At 41.5% G+C, this 21,809-nt stretch overlaps 1 protein-coding gene across 1 annotated transcript in view; it reads left to right on the top strand.

The window, feature by feature from the left end:
• Positions 1-21,809, top strand: part of XPO4 (exportin 4) — a 145,337-nt gene that overhangs the window by 73,002 nt on the left and 50,526 nt on the right. The window contains exons 7-9 of the mRNA XM_074985345.1: positions 10,437-10,549; positions 13,013-13,170; positions 13,465-13,639. Of these exons, the coding sequence (XP_074841446.1) occupies positions 10,437-10,549; positions 13,013-13,170; positions 13,465-13,639 (446 nt within the window). The remainder of the gene's footprint in view (positions 1-10,436; positions 10,550-13,012; positions 13,171-13,464; positions 13,640-21,809) is intronic.

The raw sequence follows: 21,809 nt of genomic DNA, 5'->3' as shown, positions 1-21,809 counted from the left end.
TCATAAAGATGTTTCAAATCTTTTCAAATCCACTTGCATTGAATGACATATACTATAAAAAACCCTCAGGTGTTCTATCTGAATCCCCTGTAAGGAATTTATTTCACTCACAGAAATATCATGATTGACAGTGATCAAAATAAGATGTTGGGATTGTTTTGGCCCTTATTTTTCTCACTCTGTGTGTGTGTGTGTGTGTGTGTGTGTGTGTGTGTGTGTGTGTGTGTGTGTGAGAGAGAGAGAGAGAGAGAGAGAGAGAGAGAGAGAGTGTCTTAAGATCATGTCTCTCTGTTTACAGTTCCAAATTCAGTGGTTTTGAACGATTGGATTAATGGCCCTGATTTAAATTGGCTAAAGTCAGTTAAATGAATCCAAAGAGAGGAGCTTGATCAGATGCAAAGAAAATTGTAGAATTAAATTGGTGACCTAGCTTCCAGTTTTAGCTGTATGTGATCAGAAAATGGCTTGTTCTGTGTCAGTAAATAGCTGTTAATTGAAATAGATAATCAGGCCTTACAACTGCATTAGTAATAGGAATTTTTTCAGTCACTTGGATACTTGCAATTTATTAGCTACTGTATCTTGAATTTTTATAATCAAAGGGAAGAAAGAATTTTACTTTTGTCTGCTAGGCATTGCATTTTATATGAAAAGCATATTTAGTGTCAGAGTTAATTAAATTACATAAAGAAAACATCAAGAAATTAAACAGCTGAAATTAGTTAATCTTTTCTTTAAAAAATGTGGCAGTTGGCCATCAGTCTTAGACATTTGGTCCCCACTTGTTTTGTATTTTTACAATTATTGTGCAAACTTCAGAGACATAAATATGAATGTAAGAACATAAGAACAGCCATACTGGGTCAGACCAACAGTCCATCCAGCCCAGTAGCCTGTCTGCCGACAGTGGCCAATGCCAGATGTCCCAGAAGGGGTGGACCGAAGACAATGATCATGTGATTTGTCTCCTGCCATCCATCTCTAGCTTCTGACAATCAGTGGCTAGGGACACCAGTCCTACCCATGGCTAGTAGCCTTTTATGGACTGAACCTCCATGACTTTATCTAGCTCTTTCTTAAATTCTGTTATAGTCCTAGCCTTCACAGTCTCCTCTGGCAAGGAGTTCCACAGGTTAACTATGTGCTGAGTGAAGAAGAACTTTCTTTTATTAATTTTAAACCTGCTACCCATTAATTTCATTTGGTGTCCTCTAGTTCTTGTATTATGGGCACAAGTAAATAACTTCTCCTTATTCACCCTCCCCACACCTGTCATAATTTTATATACCTCTATCATGTCCCCCCTCAGCCTCCTCTTTTCTAAACTGAAAAGTCCCAATGTTTGTAGCCTCTCCTCATACGGGACCTGTTTCATGCTCCTAATCATTTTAGTTGCCCTTTTCTGAACCTTTTCCGTGCCAGGATATCTCTCTTTTTTTAAGGTGAGGAGACCACATCTGTACACGGTATTCAAGATGTGGGCGTACCATAGATTTATATTGGGGGCAGCAAGATAATCCTTGTCTTATTTTCTATCCCTTTTTTAATAATACCTAACATCCTATTTGCCTTTTTGACTGCCTCTGCACACTGCATGGATGTTTTCAAGGAACTATCCACGATAATTCCAAGATCTCTTTCCTGATCAGTTATAACTAAATTATCCCCCATCATATTGTAAGTATAGTTGGGGTTATTTTTTCCAAAGTGCATTACCTTACACTTAAAATTTCATTTGCCATTTTGTTGCCCAGTCACTCAGTTTGATGACATCTTTTTGAAGATATCACAGTCTGCCTTTGTCTTGAGTATCTTGAACAGTTTAGTGTCATCTGCAAACTTTGCCACCTCCCTGCTCACCCCCTTCTCCAGATCATTTTGGAATAAATTGAACAGGATTGGTCCTAGGCCTGACCCTTGGGGGATGCCACTAGTTACCCCTCTCCATTCGGATAATTTACCATAGTTAACCCCTTCAAAGAATTCTAACAGATTAGTAAGACATGATTTCCCTCTGCAGAAACCATGTTGACTTTTGCCCATCAAATTATGTTCTTCTACGTGCCTGACAATTTTATTCTTTACTATTGTTTCAACTAATTTGCGCGGAACTGACGTTAGACTTACCGGTCTGTAATTGCCAGGGCCACCTCTAGAGCCCTTTTTAAATATTGGTGTCACATTAGCTATCTTCCAGTCATTAGGGAAGAAGGATTCTTTCGAAGATGGGGGTTTACTTTTGAAAGAGCAGTGTCTAAGCTGGTTTTCGTCTTTGAAAGAAGCTATTTTGAAATAAGAATATGCAAATGAGGCACTGGACATGCAGATCTGCACCTCATTTGGATTTTATTTCCCTCATTTGCATACCTCTTTCAAAAGAGGAATGCAAGTGTAGGCACAGCCTATGTGTGAAATTGATTATTCTTTCCTAAGTAGAGTACTTTACATTTGTCCTTATTAAACCTCATCCTATTTACCTAAGATCATTTCTCCAGTTTGTCCAGATCATTTTGAATTCTGACCCTATCCTCCACACCAGTTGCTTCCTCTCCCAGCTTGGTATCATTTGCAGATTTACTAAGCATACTCTGCATGCCAATATCTAAAACATTGATGAAGATATTGAACAGAACCCATCCCAAAACAGACCCTTGCAGAAATCGACTTATGCCCTTCCAGCATGATTATGAACCATTAATAACTATTCTCTGAGAGCGGTTATTCAGGCATTTATGCACCCACATTATAGTAGCCCCATTTAGGTTGTATTTGCCCACTTTATTGATAAGAAGATTGTGCAAGACCGTATCAAATGCCTTAGTAAAATCTAGGTACACCAAGTCCACTACTTCTCCCCTGTCCACAACTCTTGTTAATCTATCAAAGAAAGCTGTGTCAGATTGGCTTGGTATGATTTCTTCTTTACAAATTCATGCTGGCTGTTGCCTATCACCTCATTTTCTTCCAGATGTTGTAGATGAATTCCTTAATTACTTACTCTATTATCTTTCCTGGCACAGAAGATAAACTGACTGGCCTGTAATTTCCTGGGTTGCTCTTACTCCCCTTTTTATAGATGGGCACTATATTTGCCCTTTTCCAGTCTTCTGGAATCTCTCCAGACTTCCATGACTTTTCCAAAGATGATAGCTAAAGGCTCAGATACCTCCTCTATCAGCTCCTTGAATATTCTAGGATGCATTTCATCAGGTCCTGGTGACTTGCATACATTTAACTTTTCTACGTAATCTTTAAATTGTTTTTTATTTTATGTTCTGAATCTGTCCCCTTCCCATTAGTATTCACTATGTTAGACATTCCTTCATCAGACTTTTCTGTGAAGAGCAAAACAAAGTTGACATTAAGCACCTCTACCATTTCCAAGCTTTTTGATACTGTTTCTCCCTCCTCACTCAGCTGTGAGCCTACGCTATCCTTGGTCTTCCTCTTTCTTCTAGTATATTTATAGAATGTTTTCCTGTTACCCATTATGTGTCTAGCTAGTTTGATCTCATTTTGTTCCTTTTGCCTTTCTAATCTGTCCCCTACATACCATTTTTGTTTGCTTATATTCATCGTTTGTAATTAGTCCTAGTTTCCACTTTGTATGAGACTCCTTTTTGGTTTTGAGATCACGTAAGATCTCCAGGGTAAGCCAAGGCAGTCTTTTGCCATACTTTGTCTTTCCTACATAGTGGAATAGCTTGCTTTTGAGCCCTTACTAATATCCCTTTGAAAACTTGCCATCTCACTTCAGTTGTTTTTCCTCTTAGTCTGTCTTCCCATGAGACCTGACCTACCAGTTCTCTGAGTTTACCAAAATCTGCCTTCCAGAATTCCATTGTCTCTCTTTTGCTGTTCTCCCTTCTACCATTCCTTAAAATCATGAACTCTGATTTCAGGGTCACTTTGTCTCAGCTCTCTTCCACTTTCAAATTCTCAACCAGTTCCTCCCTATTTGTTAAAATCAAATCTAGAACTGTTTCTTCCATAGTAGCTTTTTCAGCCTTCTGTAATAAAAAATTGTCTTCAGTGCAGTCCAAGAACTTTTTTTATAATCTGTCTTGCTGCGTTAGTTTCCCAACATATGTCTGGATAGTCAAAGACCCCATTACTTCCAAATCCAATGCTTTGGATGGTTTTGTTAGTTGCTTAGAAAAAACCTCCTCCCCCTCTTTTATTTGGGTAGGTGGTCTGTATTAGATGCCCAGCATGACATCACCCTTGTTTTTTTTACCCCTTTTAACCTAACCCAAGGACTCTCAATGCTACCATCTCCTATGGCCATCTCCACCTCAGTCCAGGTTGGTACATATTTAATACATAAGGCAACACCTCCTCCCTGTTTACCCTGCATATCCTCCCTGAGTATGCTGTACCCTTCCATACCAATATTCCAATTGAGTGTGTTATCCCACCAAGTCTCTGTGATACCAACTATGTCATAGTTGTGTTTATTAGAACTTTAGTTCTTCCTGCTATTTACCTATACTTATTGCATTTATATATAGGCATCTAAGATCAAGATACAAAAGGAGCACTCAGAGATGACAAAGTCATTGCAGAGAAACTCAATGAATTCTTTGCTTCAATCTTCTTGACTGAGGATGTTAGGGAGATTCTCACATCTGACCCATCCTTTGTAGGTGAGGAGTTGTCCAAGATTGAAGTGTCATTAGAGGAGGTTTGGAACTGATTGATAAACTTAACAATAAGAAGTCACTGGGACCAGATGGCATTCACCCAAGAGTTCTGACAGAACTCGGATATGAAATTGTGGAAATGTTAAGTATGGTTTGTAATCACAACAGTATTTAAAAAGGGCTCTAGAGATGATCCCACAAATTACAGACCAGTAAGTGTAACATTGGTATCTGCAAATTAGTTGAAACCATAGTAAAGAATAAAATTGTCAGCCACGTAGAAGAAAATAATTTGTTGTGTGAAAGTCAACACAGTTTCTAAAAGGGAAATCATGTCTTACTAATCCATTAGAATTCTTTGAAGGGGTCAAAAACATGTGGATAAGGGGGATCCAGTAGATATAGTGTACTTGGATTTCAATAAAGCCTTTGGCAAGGTCTCTCACCAAAGGCTCTTATATAAATTAAGTTATCCTGGGATAAGAGGGAAGATCCTTTCGTGGATTGAGACCTGGTTAAAAGGCAGGAAACAGAGGGTAGAAATAAATGGTAAATTTTCAGAATGGAGCATGTTAACTAGTGGCATTCCCCCAAGGGTCAGTCCTAGGATCATTCCTATTCAACTTATTCATAAATGATCTGGAGAAACGGTTAAACTGGGAAGTGACAAAGTTTGCAGATAATACTAAACAGTTCAAGATAGCTAAGACCAAAGCAAAGCGTGAAGAACTTCGAAAAGATCTCACAAAACTGAGGCTGTGGCCACACTTGGCCAAAACTTCAAAATGGCCATGCCAATAGCCAAATTGGAGGATACTAATGAGGCGCTGAAATGAATATCCTAAGGGGATTTCAAAGTCTGTAGGTTCCTTTCGAAAAGGACCCCCCGTGTAGCCGAGCTGCACAAGAGCAAAATGCGGCACTTTCAAAGTGCTGCGGCTGACAGCATGCTAATGAGGACCTGAATATTCATTTCAGAGCCTCATTAGCATCCTCTGATTTGGCCATTTCAAAGTTTTGGCCAAGTACGGCCACAGCCTGAGTGATTGGGCAATAAAATGGCAAATGAAATTTAATGTGGATAAATGTAAAGTAATGAACATTGAAAAAAATAATCCCAACTATACATACAGTAAGATGGGGGCTAATTTAGCTACAGCTTATCAGGTACAGATCTTGGAATCATCATAAATAGTTCTCTGAAAACATTGATGCAGTGTGCAGCAACAGTCAAAAAAGCAAATGGGATGTAAGGAATCATTTAAAAAGGAACAGGGAATAAGACGGAGAGCACCTTATTGCCCTTATATGAAACCATGGTATGCCCACATCTTGAGTACTGCATACAGATGTGGTTTCCTCATCTCAAAAAGATATATTGCCATTAGAAAAGTTTCTGAAAAGGGCAACTAAAACGATTAGGGATTTGGAACAGGTCCCCTATAAAGGTAGATTAAAGAGACTAGGACTTTTCATCTCAGAAAAGAGGAGACTAAGGGGATGTGATAGAGGTATATAAAATTATGATTGGTGTGGAGAAAGTGAACAAGGAAAAATTATTTACTTGCTCCCATAATATCAGCACTAGAGGACACCCAATGTAATGAATGGACAGCAGATTTAAAACAAATAAAAGGAAGTGCTTCATACAGCACACAGTCAACCTGTGGAACGCCTTGCCAAAGAGGCTGTGGAGGTGAGGACTATAACAGGGTTTAAAAAAGAGCTAGGCAAATTCCTGGAGGTTAGGTCCATTAATGGCTATTAGCCAGGATGGGTAAGGAATGGTGTCCCTAGCCTCAGTTTGTCAGAAGCTGGAGATGGATGGCAAGGGTGAGATTGCTTGATTGTTACCTGTTTAGTCCACTCCCACTGGGGCACCTGGCATTGGCCACTGTTGGCAGAAAGGATACTGGGCTGGATGGACATTTGGTCTGACCCATTGTGGCCATTCTTATACTGATTTGATTTTTGCCTCATGGTTTTGCCTAATTCCTCTTTTGTCTCCTATTATAGCCCATGTTCCCTTCCGTTTTTGCCCATCTCCCAGGTCTCCACATTTTTCTTTACCTGTGGGCTTTGGTCACCTACCCCTGTCAAACCTAGTTAATACAAAGTCTGATGGAGCAGATGTTACCTGGGGTTTTTAGAAACCACAACAAGGGCACTTAATTATTTTACTTCAGGTGGTGTCAGGATTAAATCGATAGGAACACAGCAGTTCTGTCTGAGCAATGATTAACCAGTGATGGGCAACCATGATCAGTCAGTGGACTGCATGAGTGGCCCTCCTTCAGCTCAGTAGGTAGCATGCAGTCCATGCTGTCCCCTCTGCTCTCCTCCCCCACATGCCTTTCACACACTGGGGCACTGGTGCCGTGCACTTACCTGCTTCTCCCCTTCCTCCCAGGGCTTTTGGAGCACCACAAATCTGCTGATTTGCGCGCTCTCACTGTTCCTCCCTACCCCTCCTATATGTGGCATTCCACCTCTGGGGGGGTGGGGAACGATGAGGACAGGGTGTGAATCAACAGATCTGGAGCACCACAAAAGTGTTGTGGGGAGAGGAGAGGGAAGAGTAGGAAGGGCGGGATTCCAGGGCTCCCCCATGCACTTGTTGTACATAGGAGGGGTGGTTGAGGGGAGTCTGCGGGCCACAGGTGGAACTTCAGTAGGCCACAGGTTGCCCACCACTGGGTTAAATGCAAGTGACCATGCTGTTACCTAACCCTTTAGTTTATTATAATTAAGTACACACAGCTATAAGCAATAGGTTTTGAACATCCCAGATATTTATAGAACATCTGAAATAGTACTGAGTAGTTAACAGTATGTTAAAATTGACCAGTTGTTCATCTACCTAGGAGAAAGAGTGTCAAGAAGAGTAAGTTTCAAGATGGCTTCAGAGAACTCTAAAGAACAGTCTACTAGCTAATCTTTTATACCTATTACAAAACTCAGAGATCATCATGGCCTCTACTGGATCATAATTTTTTTTAACTCTCAATATACTTTATAATAACAGAAGCTTCGTTAAGTGCTTGCTCGTGTCCATTCCACAATAGGTGTGTGTGCTCGCCACATACACTAGTGTTGGAAGTTTCTCTCTCAGCAGTACCTGTAGAGGAGCTGCCCTAGCAACCCACAGACTGCTACCTCTCTGCCATGGTACAAGGGGTGCTACACTTCCTTACCGCCCTCTGGTCATTCCTGCCGCTGGTGGTGATTAATCAGAACTACTGTCCTCTGGACAGCTTAATTTCAATCTGCAAAGGCAGTTATCTTCCAACAGATACTGCTCTCAATAGACTTAATTGTTTGTCAGCCTAGTTAGTGTCCTGGACGGGACTTAGCTTACTGATGGGGCATGCCCCGGAACCCAAGTTTTAAGCCATGTATAGAATGCAAATGCCCTGTGCTGGTTAGTGATCCACGTAACGGCTGTCTGAGGTGTTTGGGCAAGAGCACGTTAACAACAAGTGCTGCATTTGCAAGTTGTTCAAGTCTTGGATGAAACGAGAAAGATGTTCACCTCCAAGTGCTTCTAATGAAGTCAGTGTTAGCCCAGGCATGAGAAGTGAGATTGGACTCTGCCTTGAGTGCTGTACCCTTGGTGTGGGGTACTCTGTCGGTGTTTGTCGGGTCAGCACTGTTCCGCCTCACAGACCCCAACATGGAAAGCAAAGATGCTGGTGAGGGGACGCTCCCCAATGCCCAGGAGGTGCAGTGGGAAGATGGAGGGAGAGCCCAGGCGTGTGGCAAACAGCTCATTGACCACCTCCCCCACAATTAACTAGGAGTTTTATTGTAGTGTCCCTCAAGCCGGTTTACATGACTGTGATAAGTGTGCCTGAGCCCTGGCTACAATAGTAGTTATGTATTTACTCGTTCACTGCAATGACATGTTCTGGAAAATGGGTTCTAAGTTTGCTGATGTACCTGTAGTCTCATTTTGGATTATTTAGAGAACATATGTTATTTCACCTACAAATCTTCTATTGTAAGATGTGTCATCAGGCCATTAGTATGAGATTCAGTTCTAAAAATAACAGGATATGTCCACTAAATACTGAGGCTTGTTAAAATAGTGACAGTAAACCAGCCCTTCTTTCATTCCCAATTAGGTGTGTATATATAACTGGTCTCAATGATAAATTAAAACTAATAATGAGCAAATTGAATCTCTAATCCTCTTTTGGAACTTCTATATTTCATATTCATTCAGCACAGACTTAAGGAGAAGAGCATATTTATGCATTAAAATATAAATTCTTCCTGTATTTTCTTCATCAGATCATCCTGAGTGGACAAAAATCATATCTTACTGTACAATTTAGGCTACTGTTAAGTGCTCTGAAATGCATCTGAGAGTAACTATAAAGTTTTAAAGGAGTATTACTTCCTATAATAATTTACACCAAAATTTTATTTTCATCCAAAACCAGAATTTCTTTCATCAAGTCACTTTATATAAATATCTTACTTTTATTTATCTTCTCAAATGTAAATGAAACAAAAATTTCCATTGTTTGTCTGTACCGGTCACATTCATGTTTGGTAAATTTGCATGTAATGAAATTGCTTTTATATTGAAATAGTTAAAAGTCCTGAATTGTTTCAGTTCGTTTTATGTTGATTGCAATTCTGGTTATACTGACTCTTCCACTTACAGTGCAATTGTTCCTTGGGAAAAAAAATTGTATGAGTGTTCAAAAGTGTATGCTGATGGTGAAGTTCTATTTTGGCTGCTGCTGTAAGGATGGAGTCACTTTGGTACTCATGATGTGTTCCCGGATAAGTGACAATAGGAATGTTGCATCCTGTGTGTGCTCACATTTTTATTTATGCCACTTATATTTTGGATTTTTGTCTTTTTTTAAAAATTCCACTTGCTTGTTCTTTTGAATAACTTGTCAGTAATGAGTAGAGCTTATTGATGTCTACTATTGTATAAACTCTAAAGTCTAAACTTTACATATTTTGAGAAATCTAAAGTATATATGATGCCTTTAACCACATGGTGCAGTGAAAGCTCATGCTCAAAACTTTTCTGTTAGTCTATAAGGTGCCACAGGACCCTTCGTTGCTGTGACAGATCCAGACTAACACGGCTACCCCTCTGATACTTGTATTCTCAACGTTTCTCTACATATTTATGTACTTTAGCATAGTCATGGATTGACAGAGTGCAGTAGATTTATGTGCTGAAGTGTTTTCTCTTGTGTCTCATTCTCCAGCATTATGACATTTGCAGAGTTCCCTGCTTGTAATTTAATGTTGAACAATTAGTTGACTCTCTGCAAAGAAGTCATAGATGCAGTATATGTGGAGGGAACATATTTTCATTCTGTGAAACATATTTAGCTATTTAGAAAAATAGGATATATGTTTCAAAGAGCTATCTTTAGCAATCACAAGGCCTTTATAAAAGCTGCCAGGAAAATTTTTTTAGAAAATGACTTCCTATTTTACATAAATTTTAACACCTGTTAATTGCGGTTGCTTTTTTCCCCTTCGCCGCCGTCACATTAGACATCCTGGTTATCAAAGTGATCATATCACTATGGTATGTCTCATAATTATGATCAAACTGTTATCTAACATTCCTGGGGCATTCTTTTTTTCAATACTTAATACCTTTTATTCCTTGGCCTCATGCATGAATTATGCTGTGTATGTGGAGAGGCTTAAAGATTGTTTCCATTACATTCTTTGTGAATGGATCCTGTTGTATCTAGCTTTTTTTCCAAAAGGCAAGTAGGAATGTTATTGTTGACCTTGACACCAGATAACTGGGCAGACATTATATAGCTATGTTTGAATCCTCACAAAATGTGATGCTAAAGCCAACAGAGTTGTGGCGTGAAACCCTCCTGGACAGCAGAGTTATGGAGCTTTTCTTTACAGTAAGTCTCATTCTTCAACTTTCATAATACAAGTCACAGAGAAGCACAGAGAAGCTTCCTCTTTTAAAACATTCTTGTTGCATTCTTGCTGGTGTAGCAGGTAAGACTAATGCTGTTAATATCATTTTTTAACCTTAAAACATTTCTAAGATGATGGACTATTGAATTTTTTTCCTGTCAAGTGTGTACGAAAGTATCTTGATAAATTTTTAGAAGAAAAATAATTTATGTATTTGTTTTGTATCTTGGACATATCTCTTCACCAGATGAAATTATGAGCATAATGAGTAAGCAGTGTTATCAGTTACCTTTTTAACTAAGGTGTATGCTAGTATACAAAGGTCCAGCTGAACCACAGATTTTGACTGCTGCTGTAACACTTTGCTTAGTAGAACAGTTGAAGACTAGCAACATCTTTGTATTTCTCCATCTAGGTTTAGTATAAAATTTTATACATTATAAGCTGAATAAAAAAAAGTCAATAGATCTGCTGACTAGAAAAATAGCAGAACACCACATGGTTATTTTTTTATTTTGTTTTTAAAAACCTGATATGAAAGTTGGATAAAAGTAACTTTCCATGACTAATTTTTGTTAATATTTGCTTGATATGCAGTCAGCCTAGCAACAGCATTGAAATTTATGTAGACCGCTGTGCTTATCTTACTTTATATCACATCTCTTGGGATCTTACAGCTCACCATTTTTCAAGCTAGGATTCCCTTTGCTAATCAGAGAAATAATATACTGAAAACTCTTATGGGGTGGGCACTAGGTAACATATGTAAATCTATAGAACCAAAGGTGATTTGTCTGACACACGAGTTTGAGTGCTCATTTATGTTCAGGTTTTTTTATTATTGATAAATTTATCTTGCTCCAGCAGTTTTTGAAAAGGTGAAAAACATCCTGTCAGAACTCTTAACAGCTACACACACAATCTGAACAGCTGTCTAGACAATCTAGACAGTTGCTACTGTCAGCTGTGAATCTCCTAATGCAAATAACTTTTGGGTTTACAAGTTAACCCTTTCTAAGTGTGTCAAGCAGTTCCTGAGTTACATATGTGATGTCTGATTTGTTCTTCAGTGTTAAATTTTGAGTAACTGTCTTGTCAATCACATACAGTACATAAACACTTCTTAATACTAAACATTTATTTTACTTGATAGAAAATAAAAAATACAACAAATTGTTAAATCATTTGTGAAGGAACAAAAATCAAAACAGCATACTGTTACTTTTGTTTTAAGAAGCACTCCATAAGTCTTTTAGCATTAATTTTGCAATTTGAAGTACTGCAGCCTGTGCATCTGTGAATATCAAATTCTTGTTCAAATACAAAAATTAAATGAACAGTAATAACTTGCACACTTTTTTGAACTAATAAATTTGAATATGTCTAAGTTTTTAAGACTGACATTTTGAAGGAGAAAAATCTAATTTCTACATGGTGTAAGATTTATTTTAGTAGGGAGTTATTGAAAACATTTGTTTTAAATTCCAAAATTCTGTTTCTCTCTCTAAGACGCAACATGCACTAGAGAGTTCATGTGATTTAATCTTTCAGAAATGAAAATAGTTATTTTTTATCTTTCTGTATAATTTAGAGGTTCATGTTAGTTGCATGAGTACTGCTTGGATAAAATTTGAGATGGCTAAATACAGAAATGGCTACAGAGATTTAACATTACTTTTATATATATCAGCTTAACAAAACTTTTTTTTTTTTTTGAAAGGCTGACTATACTAGGATTTATTGTACCATTGTATGATACTATTATGTCCTGTAGAAATAAAATGCTTGTCCTAAGAGAAGCCTTGAAGTCCATGATTCATAATTCTAATACATATCTAAGAATGTGTTTAAATACATTGCTACGTTAAACTTATTTTCATCCAGAAATAACCATATAAGAAGTAATACTCCATTCATAGGGATGAAAAAAAGATTTAGTGGATGCAGAGGTGTTGCCTCGGGTGAGGTGCTCTTGTTTTGTGTGCCTTCAGTGTTTACTTCTGCTAAAGAAGCATCCATATAATCTTGATTGAATTTATCCACTAACTTTAGCAAGACGCTGTAGCTTAAGGCATAGTTAGCATAATACAGATGACTGTCATTATTGCTGTTTTTAGAAGGAGCAGTATGTCTGGCTGGCATCTGTTTCTCTCTTTAAGACGCAACATGCACTAGAGAGTTCAATTTCTAAAATGTAAGTAGGACCTAATTAAGTGTTAGTTTTAGTGACTTAAGTCATGGCTTATGACACTAATAAGCTGAGGAGTAATCTTGATGTTAACTCTGGATTAGGGAGATACTATAGAAGCCATGTCACTTCAAATTTGCTAGAAATTAGAGTAAGCTATTTTTGGTGTCTGCTCCTTTGGATTAAGAGACAAGTGACTATTGTAAGTCCATGCTACTTTTTCTATGTATTATTAATTTATTTCACCTTATAAAAGGTACATCGAAAAGTCAGAGAGGATACAGATATGGCACAAGACTCTCTACAGTGCCTAGCACAACTGGCTTCTCTGCATGGGCCAGTCTTTCCTGATGAAAGTTCACAAGTTGATTATCTGGCACATTTCATTGAGGGATTACTGAATACAATCAATGGGTATGTACACTTGCCCTTTAAATTTGATGGCATCTTTTAATGTTTACTTTGGAGTGGAAGGAGAGGGCAGTATGATTTATTTCTTTGCATAACTTGTTTGGAGTTGGACTATTAAAATGGAATAAGATTGGTTTTAAGAAGCATTTCCTGAAAAGAGTGTAAAGTATATATTGGTGTCTTAAATGAAAAAAAATTCAGCCATAAAGTGATCAATTTTAAGCTTTTTTTCCTAATTTCTGACAAGAAAAAAGAAAGAAAACAACAACAAAAACCATCTGGTCTTTTTATCTGTAGAATTGAAATAGAGGACTCTGAAGCGGTGGGAATCTCCAGTATTTTCAGCAACTTGGTAACTGTGTTTCCTCGCAATGTTTTAACTGCCATTCCAAATGAACTTTTCTCTTCATTTGTTAACTGCCTCACACACCTCACCTGTTCTTTTGGGAGGAGTGCTGCACTGGAAGAAGTGGTGAGTACTGTTCTTGAATTGCTTTTTTTTTTTTTTTGTTCTTGAAAGAGTTGGGTTGTTCTTTACATTGCATTTATAATGAACATCAAATTAACAAGAAATATAAGAACATAGTAGATTTGTAGTGACTTAGTAATGTTTGGCTATCATAGCCCCATTTTACAATATGTTTTCTGAGGTTCATTAATTTTGTTTGAGGGAAAGTTGCTGTTAACTTTTAGTTAATTTTTTATTACAGTAATCAGATGTGTAAGAGATTTATGTAGTGCTTAGAACAATATAATTAGTAATAAAGAGCCATTGAAATAATTTAAATCATTGTCTAACAAGTTTAAACTTGAATTGAAATTTTGATTAAAATACCTGTTAAAACTTCCTCTTGTCATTGATGGGTGCTTACTTTCCCTCTCCTACATCTGCCCCCACCTCATGAACAACAAGGCTTTGCTGCACTAAGTTCACATGGGAACACTGCTTTGTCAGTAGGAGTGCTCTTCGCTCTAAGCGAAAACTCGCTTTTTGGAGATGAAGTATTTTGTTGGCAAAAGTGAAAACAAAATCGTCCATGCATGCAGTCTTTTAGTAACAGGGCTGTATTGACACAGCCTTGTAAAAAGCTGCATACCATAGACTTACTCTTAGTGGCTGTTTTAAGTATCCATGGATGTTTACTTGATTCAGATGACATTTTTAGAAATTTACATGATCAGATAGTTCAGTGGTTTTGTTGTTACTGTGTATCAAAGGTATTGGCTGTAATATGCATGAACAGTTATTATCCTTCTATGTCTCTGCCCTGGAGAGTAATATTAAAACTGACACAATCCTAAGAATAGCTATTTGGAGAAGAAACATAGTAAGGGGGAGAAACTGTGTGGCTCCTTTTTATGATAAGAGCTAATAGCTGTAAATTTGCTACACATTAGTGTAAAAATATAACTTAAGAATATAAATCTCGACTTGTTTATTAGCAGTGCTGAATGATTTTTCCCCTTAGGGTATACTTTTATAAAAAGGCGACTTTCTATCTATTTGGGCTTTACCAACAAAAATGACAGAAAAATTGTTATTGAAAATTGTTTAAAATATATTATGTGGATGTTTTCTCATACCTGGAATGGCCTGAGTTCTCTTGCCTTTGCAGTTGATTGACCTTTACAGTTAGCACGTACATTAGAAATTACCTTTCCACGAGTTACAAAGTAGGCAAATATATCTTTGCAATTTACAGTTTGGGTAACTGCCTCAGATCTTAACTTGCCCAAGGTCAGAGTGCAACTCAGTGCATAAGAACCCATGAATTGACCATTGTTAAATAAATGCTTATTTCACTAGACCACAGTGCTGGCTGGGCAAGTCACTTAACCCTTCTGAAGTTCCATTTCCTAATCTATAAAATAGTGATATACTTATATATCTTTTCTGTGGGACTCTTAAATGCCTTCGTCTATGGTTAGCTTGTCCCATTTTACAGATTGTGAAAGAACCTATGTGTTGACTGCAGTTGTTTGTGGGACTGATGCTCTTTGATAGGCTGGGTACGTTTATCCGGCTTTCATACAGAGGTTCAGCAGAAGCATGAAGTTAATTCATATGAAGAATCTTTTGGAGAAGAACAGAAAGACCTAAAGAAAGGAAAATCATTCATTGTTTCCTCAGCCACTCTCTTGTTCCTCAAGGGCTAAGAAAAAGGAACCAGAACAGAGTCCACCTACACGTTTACTCTGGCATAGTGATTAGTGTACTCAGAGTTGGGGCACTCCATCTCCGAGTAAAACCACAAGCAGCAAAAATCTACAGCAAATTGCCAAACTATAGCAGTATCTGCTTGAAGGGTCTGTCTTTGTGGAGCAGCCTGGTGATGTCTTTTCCTTAGTGGCTCATGGCTGCTGAGAGCACATGAATTCTCAGCACTGTCTAATGGGCTACAGAATTGCTTTGGAGAAATTACATCAAAAGTGTTGCTCTTAAATATTCTCACATTCACCAGCAGGAGGAAGAGCTTGCAAGAAATCAAATGGCTCTTAGAAAAGTGTGCTGCCAGGTGAAATAAAAAGGTGGTTTATTCCAGGGATTTGCTGATGTTCATAACAGGAGGGTTCAAAACCATTCTGGATCTTGGTAACAGGTTTTCAAATCTGGTGAAAGTAACAATAATGGTGTCCTTAGGAAAAATTATACCTCTTTTACATGCCCTGGATTTTAACATCCCTTTTTGAGTACATTTCTACCACCTGATGCATCTCTGATTTTCATTAAGGAAAGAGTTCTACCAGTTCTAAATTAATGCCATTTGGGTTTGCACCAAATGTTCACAATCATGTAACATTTGTGGCCATGTATCTCACCAGTCCTTAGGCGTGTGTATGTTTCTAAGGAAACAATCTGAGAAAGGCCATATTGTGATTAGAGAACTCTACTGGTCCCAGGACATTCCTAATGACCAATCAGCTGACAGGAAAGGAAGAATGAAACAGTACAGCCAAATAAAAGCTACTGTTAGTGGACCCCCCAAAAAAGAACTGGGAACCTGTAAAGTTTCTTAATGATTTGTTGGCAGTAACGTATTCAGTATGCTGAAGTGAGCATCAGACCCTAGTGATCAATCCACCTTTATTATAAAGTATTGGAAGACTGGTGAAAATAACGTTATTGTATCATTAAAGCCGTGTCTACACATGCACGCTACTTCGAAGTAGCGGCACTAACTTCGAAATAGCGCCCGTCATGGCCACACATGTTGGGCGCTATTTCGATGTTAACATCGACGTTAGGCGGCGAGACGTCAAAGCCGCTAACCCCATGAGGGGATGGGAATAGCGCCCTACTTCGAAGTTGAACGTTGAAGTAGGGCACATGTAGATGATCCGTGTCCCGCAACATCGAAATAGCGGGGTCCGCCATGGTGGCCATCAGCTGAGGGGTTGAGAGATGCTCTCTCTCCAGCCCCTGCAGGGCTCTATGGTCACCGTGTGCAGCAGCCCTTAGCCCAGGGCTGCTGCTGCTGCAGCTGGGGATCCATGCTGCATGCACAGGGTCTGCAACCAGTTGTCGGCTCTGTGGATCTTGTGGTGTTTAGTGCAACTGTGTCTGGGAGGGGCCCTTTAAGGGAGCGGCTTGCTGTTGAGTCCGCCCTGTGACCCTGTCTGCAGCTGTGCCTGGCACCCTTATTTTGATGTGTGCTACTTTGACATGTAGACGTTCCCGCGCAGCGCCTATTTCGATGTGGTGCTGCGCAACGTCGATGTTGAACGTCGACGTTGCCAGCCCTGGAGGACGTGTAGATGTTATTCATCAAAATAGCCAATTTCAATGTCGCTACATCGAAATAAGCTACTTCGATGTAGGCTTCACATGTAGACGTAGCTTAAGTGAGATATTTTTGTGTTAATTCAAAACTTATTCCTCTATAGCAGGGGTCGGCAATAATTTTGATGCGGGGAGCCACTCCAAGATTTTGTTAAGTGTTCAAGCGCTGCACTTTTCTATGCAGGGGGTGCAGGGTCTCAGGTAGAGGTGGGGTGCAGAAGGGAGCTGGGGGTAGGGGACTGCAGTTCAGGAGAGGGTTTGGGGTCTGAAAGGGAGATTGGATGAAGGAGGGTGTTATGATCTGCTGCAGGGGCTTTGGGAGCAGGGCCTGAGAGGGGAGTAGGGGTGTAGAAGGAAGAGTGCAGAATCTAAGCGGGGGGGTCTTGTCTCCTGGAAAGGAAACTGGCCAGTGAGAGCTGCGAGATTTTGCAAGGGAGCATGGGTAGCACATGAAGCTTCCCCCTCGCCCTTTGTCTGGAGCAGGAAGCCACATAAAGGGTTGCTCTTAAGTGGCTGGTGGCTCCGAGCCTGAGGGTCCCAGTGGGGCAATCCATGGGCCCGATCCAGTCTACACACCTTATCTTGCCCACCCTTGCTCTATAGTGTTTAAGTTTTACACTCTGTTCATCACAAACACAGTCTAGCAGAATCGTTGTTCAGTGTTTAGAGTGAGATGCAAATGAACGTAGATGCTTATTAGATTGAAAATTAATATTAATAGCACCTCTTTGTGTTTCGTGACTCATTGAAAACATATGTTACTGGAAAAAATCCTCCACTCTGAGAGGGGCATGTCACTGAGTCATATGCTGGCGGTAGTCTCACCAACACATTCAAAAAAGGGTACTTTTTCTTTTTGTACAACAATTTTTGGTAATGCAGGTTGAACCTGACCAGTGCCAGATGAGAGAATTTGCTAGACTATGGGAGTTCAGTATTGCCTATCAGCATTACCAACTCTTCTACTACTTACTGGGCACTTAGAAGACATTAGGGATGAATTAAACTAAGTAACAGCACAGAACACTGAGAGCCCAGGACTAGTGGCAGAAAACAAAACTTTATGGGACCATGAAAAACTTGACCACATCCATGATAATTGCTCGTACTGCTAATTAAAAATCATGCTGGATTACGGATGTTGCTGGCTAAGAGAGTGCTGGGCTAGAGAGGTTCAACCTGTACTAACAATGTTGCCATAAGTGTCCAGAGGAAAAGAACACTAGAGGAAGAGTGGGGAGAGATTGGTAACTCGGAAGAACGTTTAACAAATTGGAGTGGGAAGAGATGGAGGACGAGAGACAGAACTGTTATGCAATGTGGATAAATGATATTGAGTGGAAAATACAAACTGGAAAAAGAGAGTTGTATGCTGAGGGGGAAGGGAAGAAGGAGAAGAGCAAAGAATAAGTAAAAAAAAGAACTTATGGCAGGAAAACAGTAAATTTTAACAAGTTCACGTAGTAGAAAAGGTTAGTGCACAATGATGCACTAAGTAACCAGGCTTTAAAAACCACTGTAAAAGAGAGAATAAAATGAGTTATGAGGCTACAAATTCACCTTGGGCCAGCTCTGGTTTACTATGTTGTATGCCTCCCAATTTTGTCTTTTGTAGGTCGAATAAAATTTTATTTCCTCCCCTTTTCCCCCCTGACTACTTTTTCTTTCAGAGGTTGCATCTGTGAAGGTCCTGTTAGGTTTTCTGTTTGTTTGTTTGCTTGTTTTTTTTTGTTTGAAAATATTATCACCTTGAAGATACTTTCTTCCTCGAGTGTCCCCGTGGGTGCTCCACGATAGGTGTCGGGCTTGCCCCGGCGCCGCAGGTCAGATCTTTCCAGCAGTTTCTGCCGGACTGCGCATGCGCCGGCGCGCGCCGCTCCCTTGCGCACTCCAGGCCACGTGCGTGATCCGGTCCCCGCCAGTTCCTCTTTAACCGCCATCGGCTGCAGACAGAATCCGCTCAGGCTACGGCCAGAGTTAGCGTATTTAATGTTTTTAAAGTGTTTAGAGTTTCTTTTCAGTCTTTTAGCTTAAGTTAACTTGTTATTGTTTTAAGAAAAAAAGAAAAGAGAGTAAAAAGTAAAGTTTTACAGCCTTAGTAGCAAGCGGAGCAGCGGAGGCCCAGGGACGTAAGGCCATTAGGCCTCCTGCTGTGGCAGGCTGAGTCCGAGAGGGGAACAGGCACAGAGAAGGTGCTAAGTACCCTATTAACAACTCAAAGACTCACCACAATGTCCTCTTCAGGATTCAAAAAGTGTGAGTCATGTCGCGAAGCGATGCTGGCCTCCGATGGGCACAGTCAGTGCATTAGGTGCCTCGGGGAATCTCATGTCACCCAGAAATGCTCCTTCTGCGCAAAGCTCACAGCCAGAGCAAGGAAGGACAGAGAGATGCGGCTGAAAATACTGCTCTTTGACAAGGCCCTCCAGCCAGACGCGCTGGAGCGGCCTCAGCAGGAGGGACCCGACCCGCAGGGGCCCATAAAAGGAAAGCTGCTTCCCTAACCCCATCAGCGCAAAAACGGAGGAAGCTTTCACCAACCCGATCCCTGCCGGCAGCCACAGCGAGCGGGACAGGTGGAGCGCATAGCCCCCAGCCGCAGTCACAGCTGAGTGGCGGCAGCGTGGAGACGCACGTGGCAGAGGCTGAGCCTCCGATAATCAAACAGCCGCCCCACACCGCGGGCAGGGCGGCGGCCAGGCAAGTGCCGGAACCGGCGGCACCGCAGCTAGTGGCACCGATCCCCGGGGAACCGGTGGTGCAGAGCTCGCAGGCACGCGGCCTGCAGGCACCAGTGGAGACCACCCGTGTGGCACCGCAGTGGAGCATGCCGAGCGCGGCGCAGACAGCGGGGCCGAGATCCCCGACGCGGAAAGGGGTGGAGCCAGCCCCACAGGGGAGAGGAAAGGCAGCACAGAAAACCCAGCACCGTAGCCCTTCTCCAGACAGGGCTGCAGGGCTACTCGCTTTAAGCCCTCCACTTATGCTGCGGACTCCAACAAGGCGGCAGGGGTCACCTCCAGTATACCCTGAGCCCCCATCCCCGTTCCTACAGCCAGCATCACCATGGCTCGGACCACCATCGCCCTTCCTGGGCTTTGAACCCCTGGAGTACTGCCACAAATCAGTCTCTCCATTATCTCAATCACCCAGATGATCTCGCTCCCCCAGACGCAGGGGGTATGCGCCTCCAGAGTGGTCCAGGTCTCCATCTCCGGAACAGTGCCCATGTTGCCATGGTCGCCCCTATCACGTGGGGCATAGACACCATAGGCATACTCCCAGGGACAGATCCCCCCAGACGGTTCAATATCCCCGAGGGCAATCGCGGACGGGGACGGAAACGCAGATATCTCAGGGGGAGTTGATTCTGGAACCCTGAGATTTTCCCTCGCAAGTATCTAGTGAGAGGATGTATCACCGTCAACAGGACCCAGAGGGGTCCAGAGAGGCTTACCCTAGCGGTTCCTTGCTATGTTGCCCTGACGAGGCCACGGCCACAGGGGACGTCCATCCTCCGGACGATCTCAAACAGTTCCAAGAGCTGTTTAAAAGGGTGGCCTTCACGCAAGGCATCCAAACAGCAGAGATGCAGGAGAAACACCATAAGCTCCTTAAAAACCTGAGAGCTCCAGCCTCTTCCAAAATAGCTATTCCGCTTGATGAAGCAATCATGGAGTCCGCCACCACAATATGGCAGACCCCTGCGTCCACTCCACCTATAAACAAGAGAGCGGATAAGAAGTACTTCGTCCCGGCGAAGGGCATGGAGTTTCTGTTCAGCCACCCGCAACCAAATTCTCTGGTGGTGGAATCGTCTCAACAGAGGTCGAAAACTTCTCAGTACAAGACGGGGGAACGGACAAAGATGCCAAGAAACTAGAGTTGTTCGGCAGAAAGGTCTACTCCTCCTCTACCCTGCTGTTGAGAATGGCAAATTACGCAGCGCATCTAGTGAACCATAATTTTGACAACTACTCCAGGCTGACTTCCCTCATGGACTCGCTTCCAGAGGACAAGAAGCTGGTGCTCAAGGCCATCATGCAGGAAGGCTACGCAGCTTCGAGGACAGGAGTTCAGATCGCCCTAGACGTAGCGGATACGGCAGCACGCTCAACAGCTACAGCAGTGGTCATGCGCAGGGAGTCCTGGCTCCAGACATCGGGTATCCCGAGGGGTCTGCAGGCGAAGATCGTTGATCTCCCCTTTGACACACAGAAGCTGTTTGCCGAATCAACCGACTCGGTCCTTCATTCCAGTAAAGACTCAAGAGCTACTCTCAGGACCTTGGGGATTTACACCCCTCCATACAGAAAGAAAAAGTATTACCCCCAACAAAGACGATACCAGTATCAACCACAGCGTCCCCAGTACCACAGGGGCTACAAGCAAGGACGACATCAACAGCACCAACAGTACAGAACTCCCAGGCAATGTTCTGAACAGAGCCATGCGTCCTCGGGGCGGGGCCAAAGGCCACAAGTTTGACACACAGATCGAGGGCTGCACTATCACTACCATCGTGCAATGTCACCCGAAGCTACTATTCCACCATCGCCTCCGACCATTCTGCGACCAGTGGCAAAAGATCACCACAGACAAATGGGTACTGGAGATCATAGCCACGGGTTACGCAATTCCCTTCCAGTCGCTCCCACCGCCACGACCTCCACCCAGACCCCACCTAAAGGACGCCTCCCACAAAGCGAGACTCAAGCAGGAGGTAGGCCATCTTATGCTTATAGGGGCAGTGGAAAGAGTGCCGGAGCAACTCCGAGGGAAAGGGTTCTACTCAAGATACTTCCTCACAGAGAAAAAGACAGGAGGCTGGAGGCCCATCCTAGATCTTCGAGGCCTCAAC

This window comes from Carettochelys insculpta, chromosome 1 (genome assembly GCF_033958435.1).
Source record: "Carettochelys insculpta isolate YL-2023 chromosome 1, ASM3395843v1, whole genome shotgun sequence".
In the NCBI taxonomy this organism is placed as follows: domain Eukaryota; kingdom Metazoa; phylum Chordata; order Testudines; family Carettochelyidae; genus Carettochelys; species Carettochelys insculpta.
This window is presented reverse-complemented; position numbering and strand designations above follow the sequence as displayed.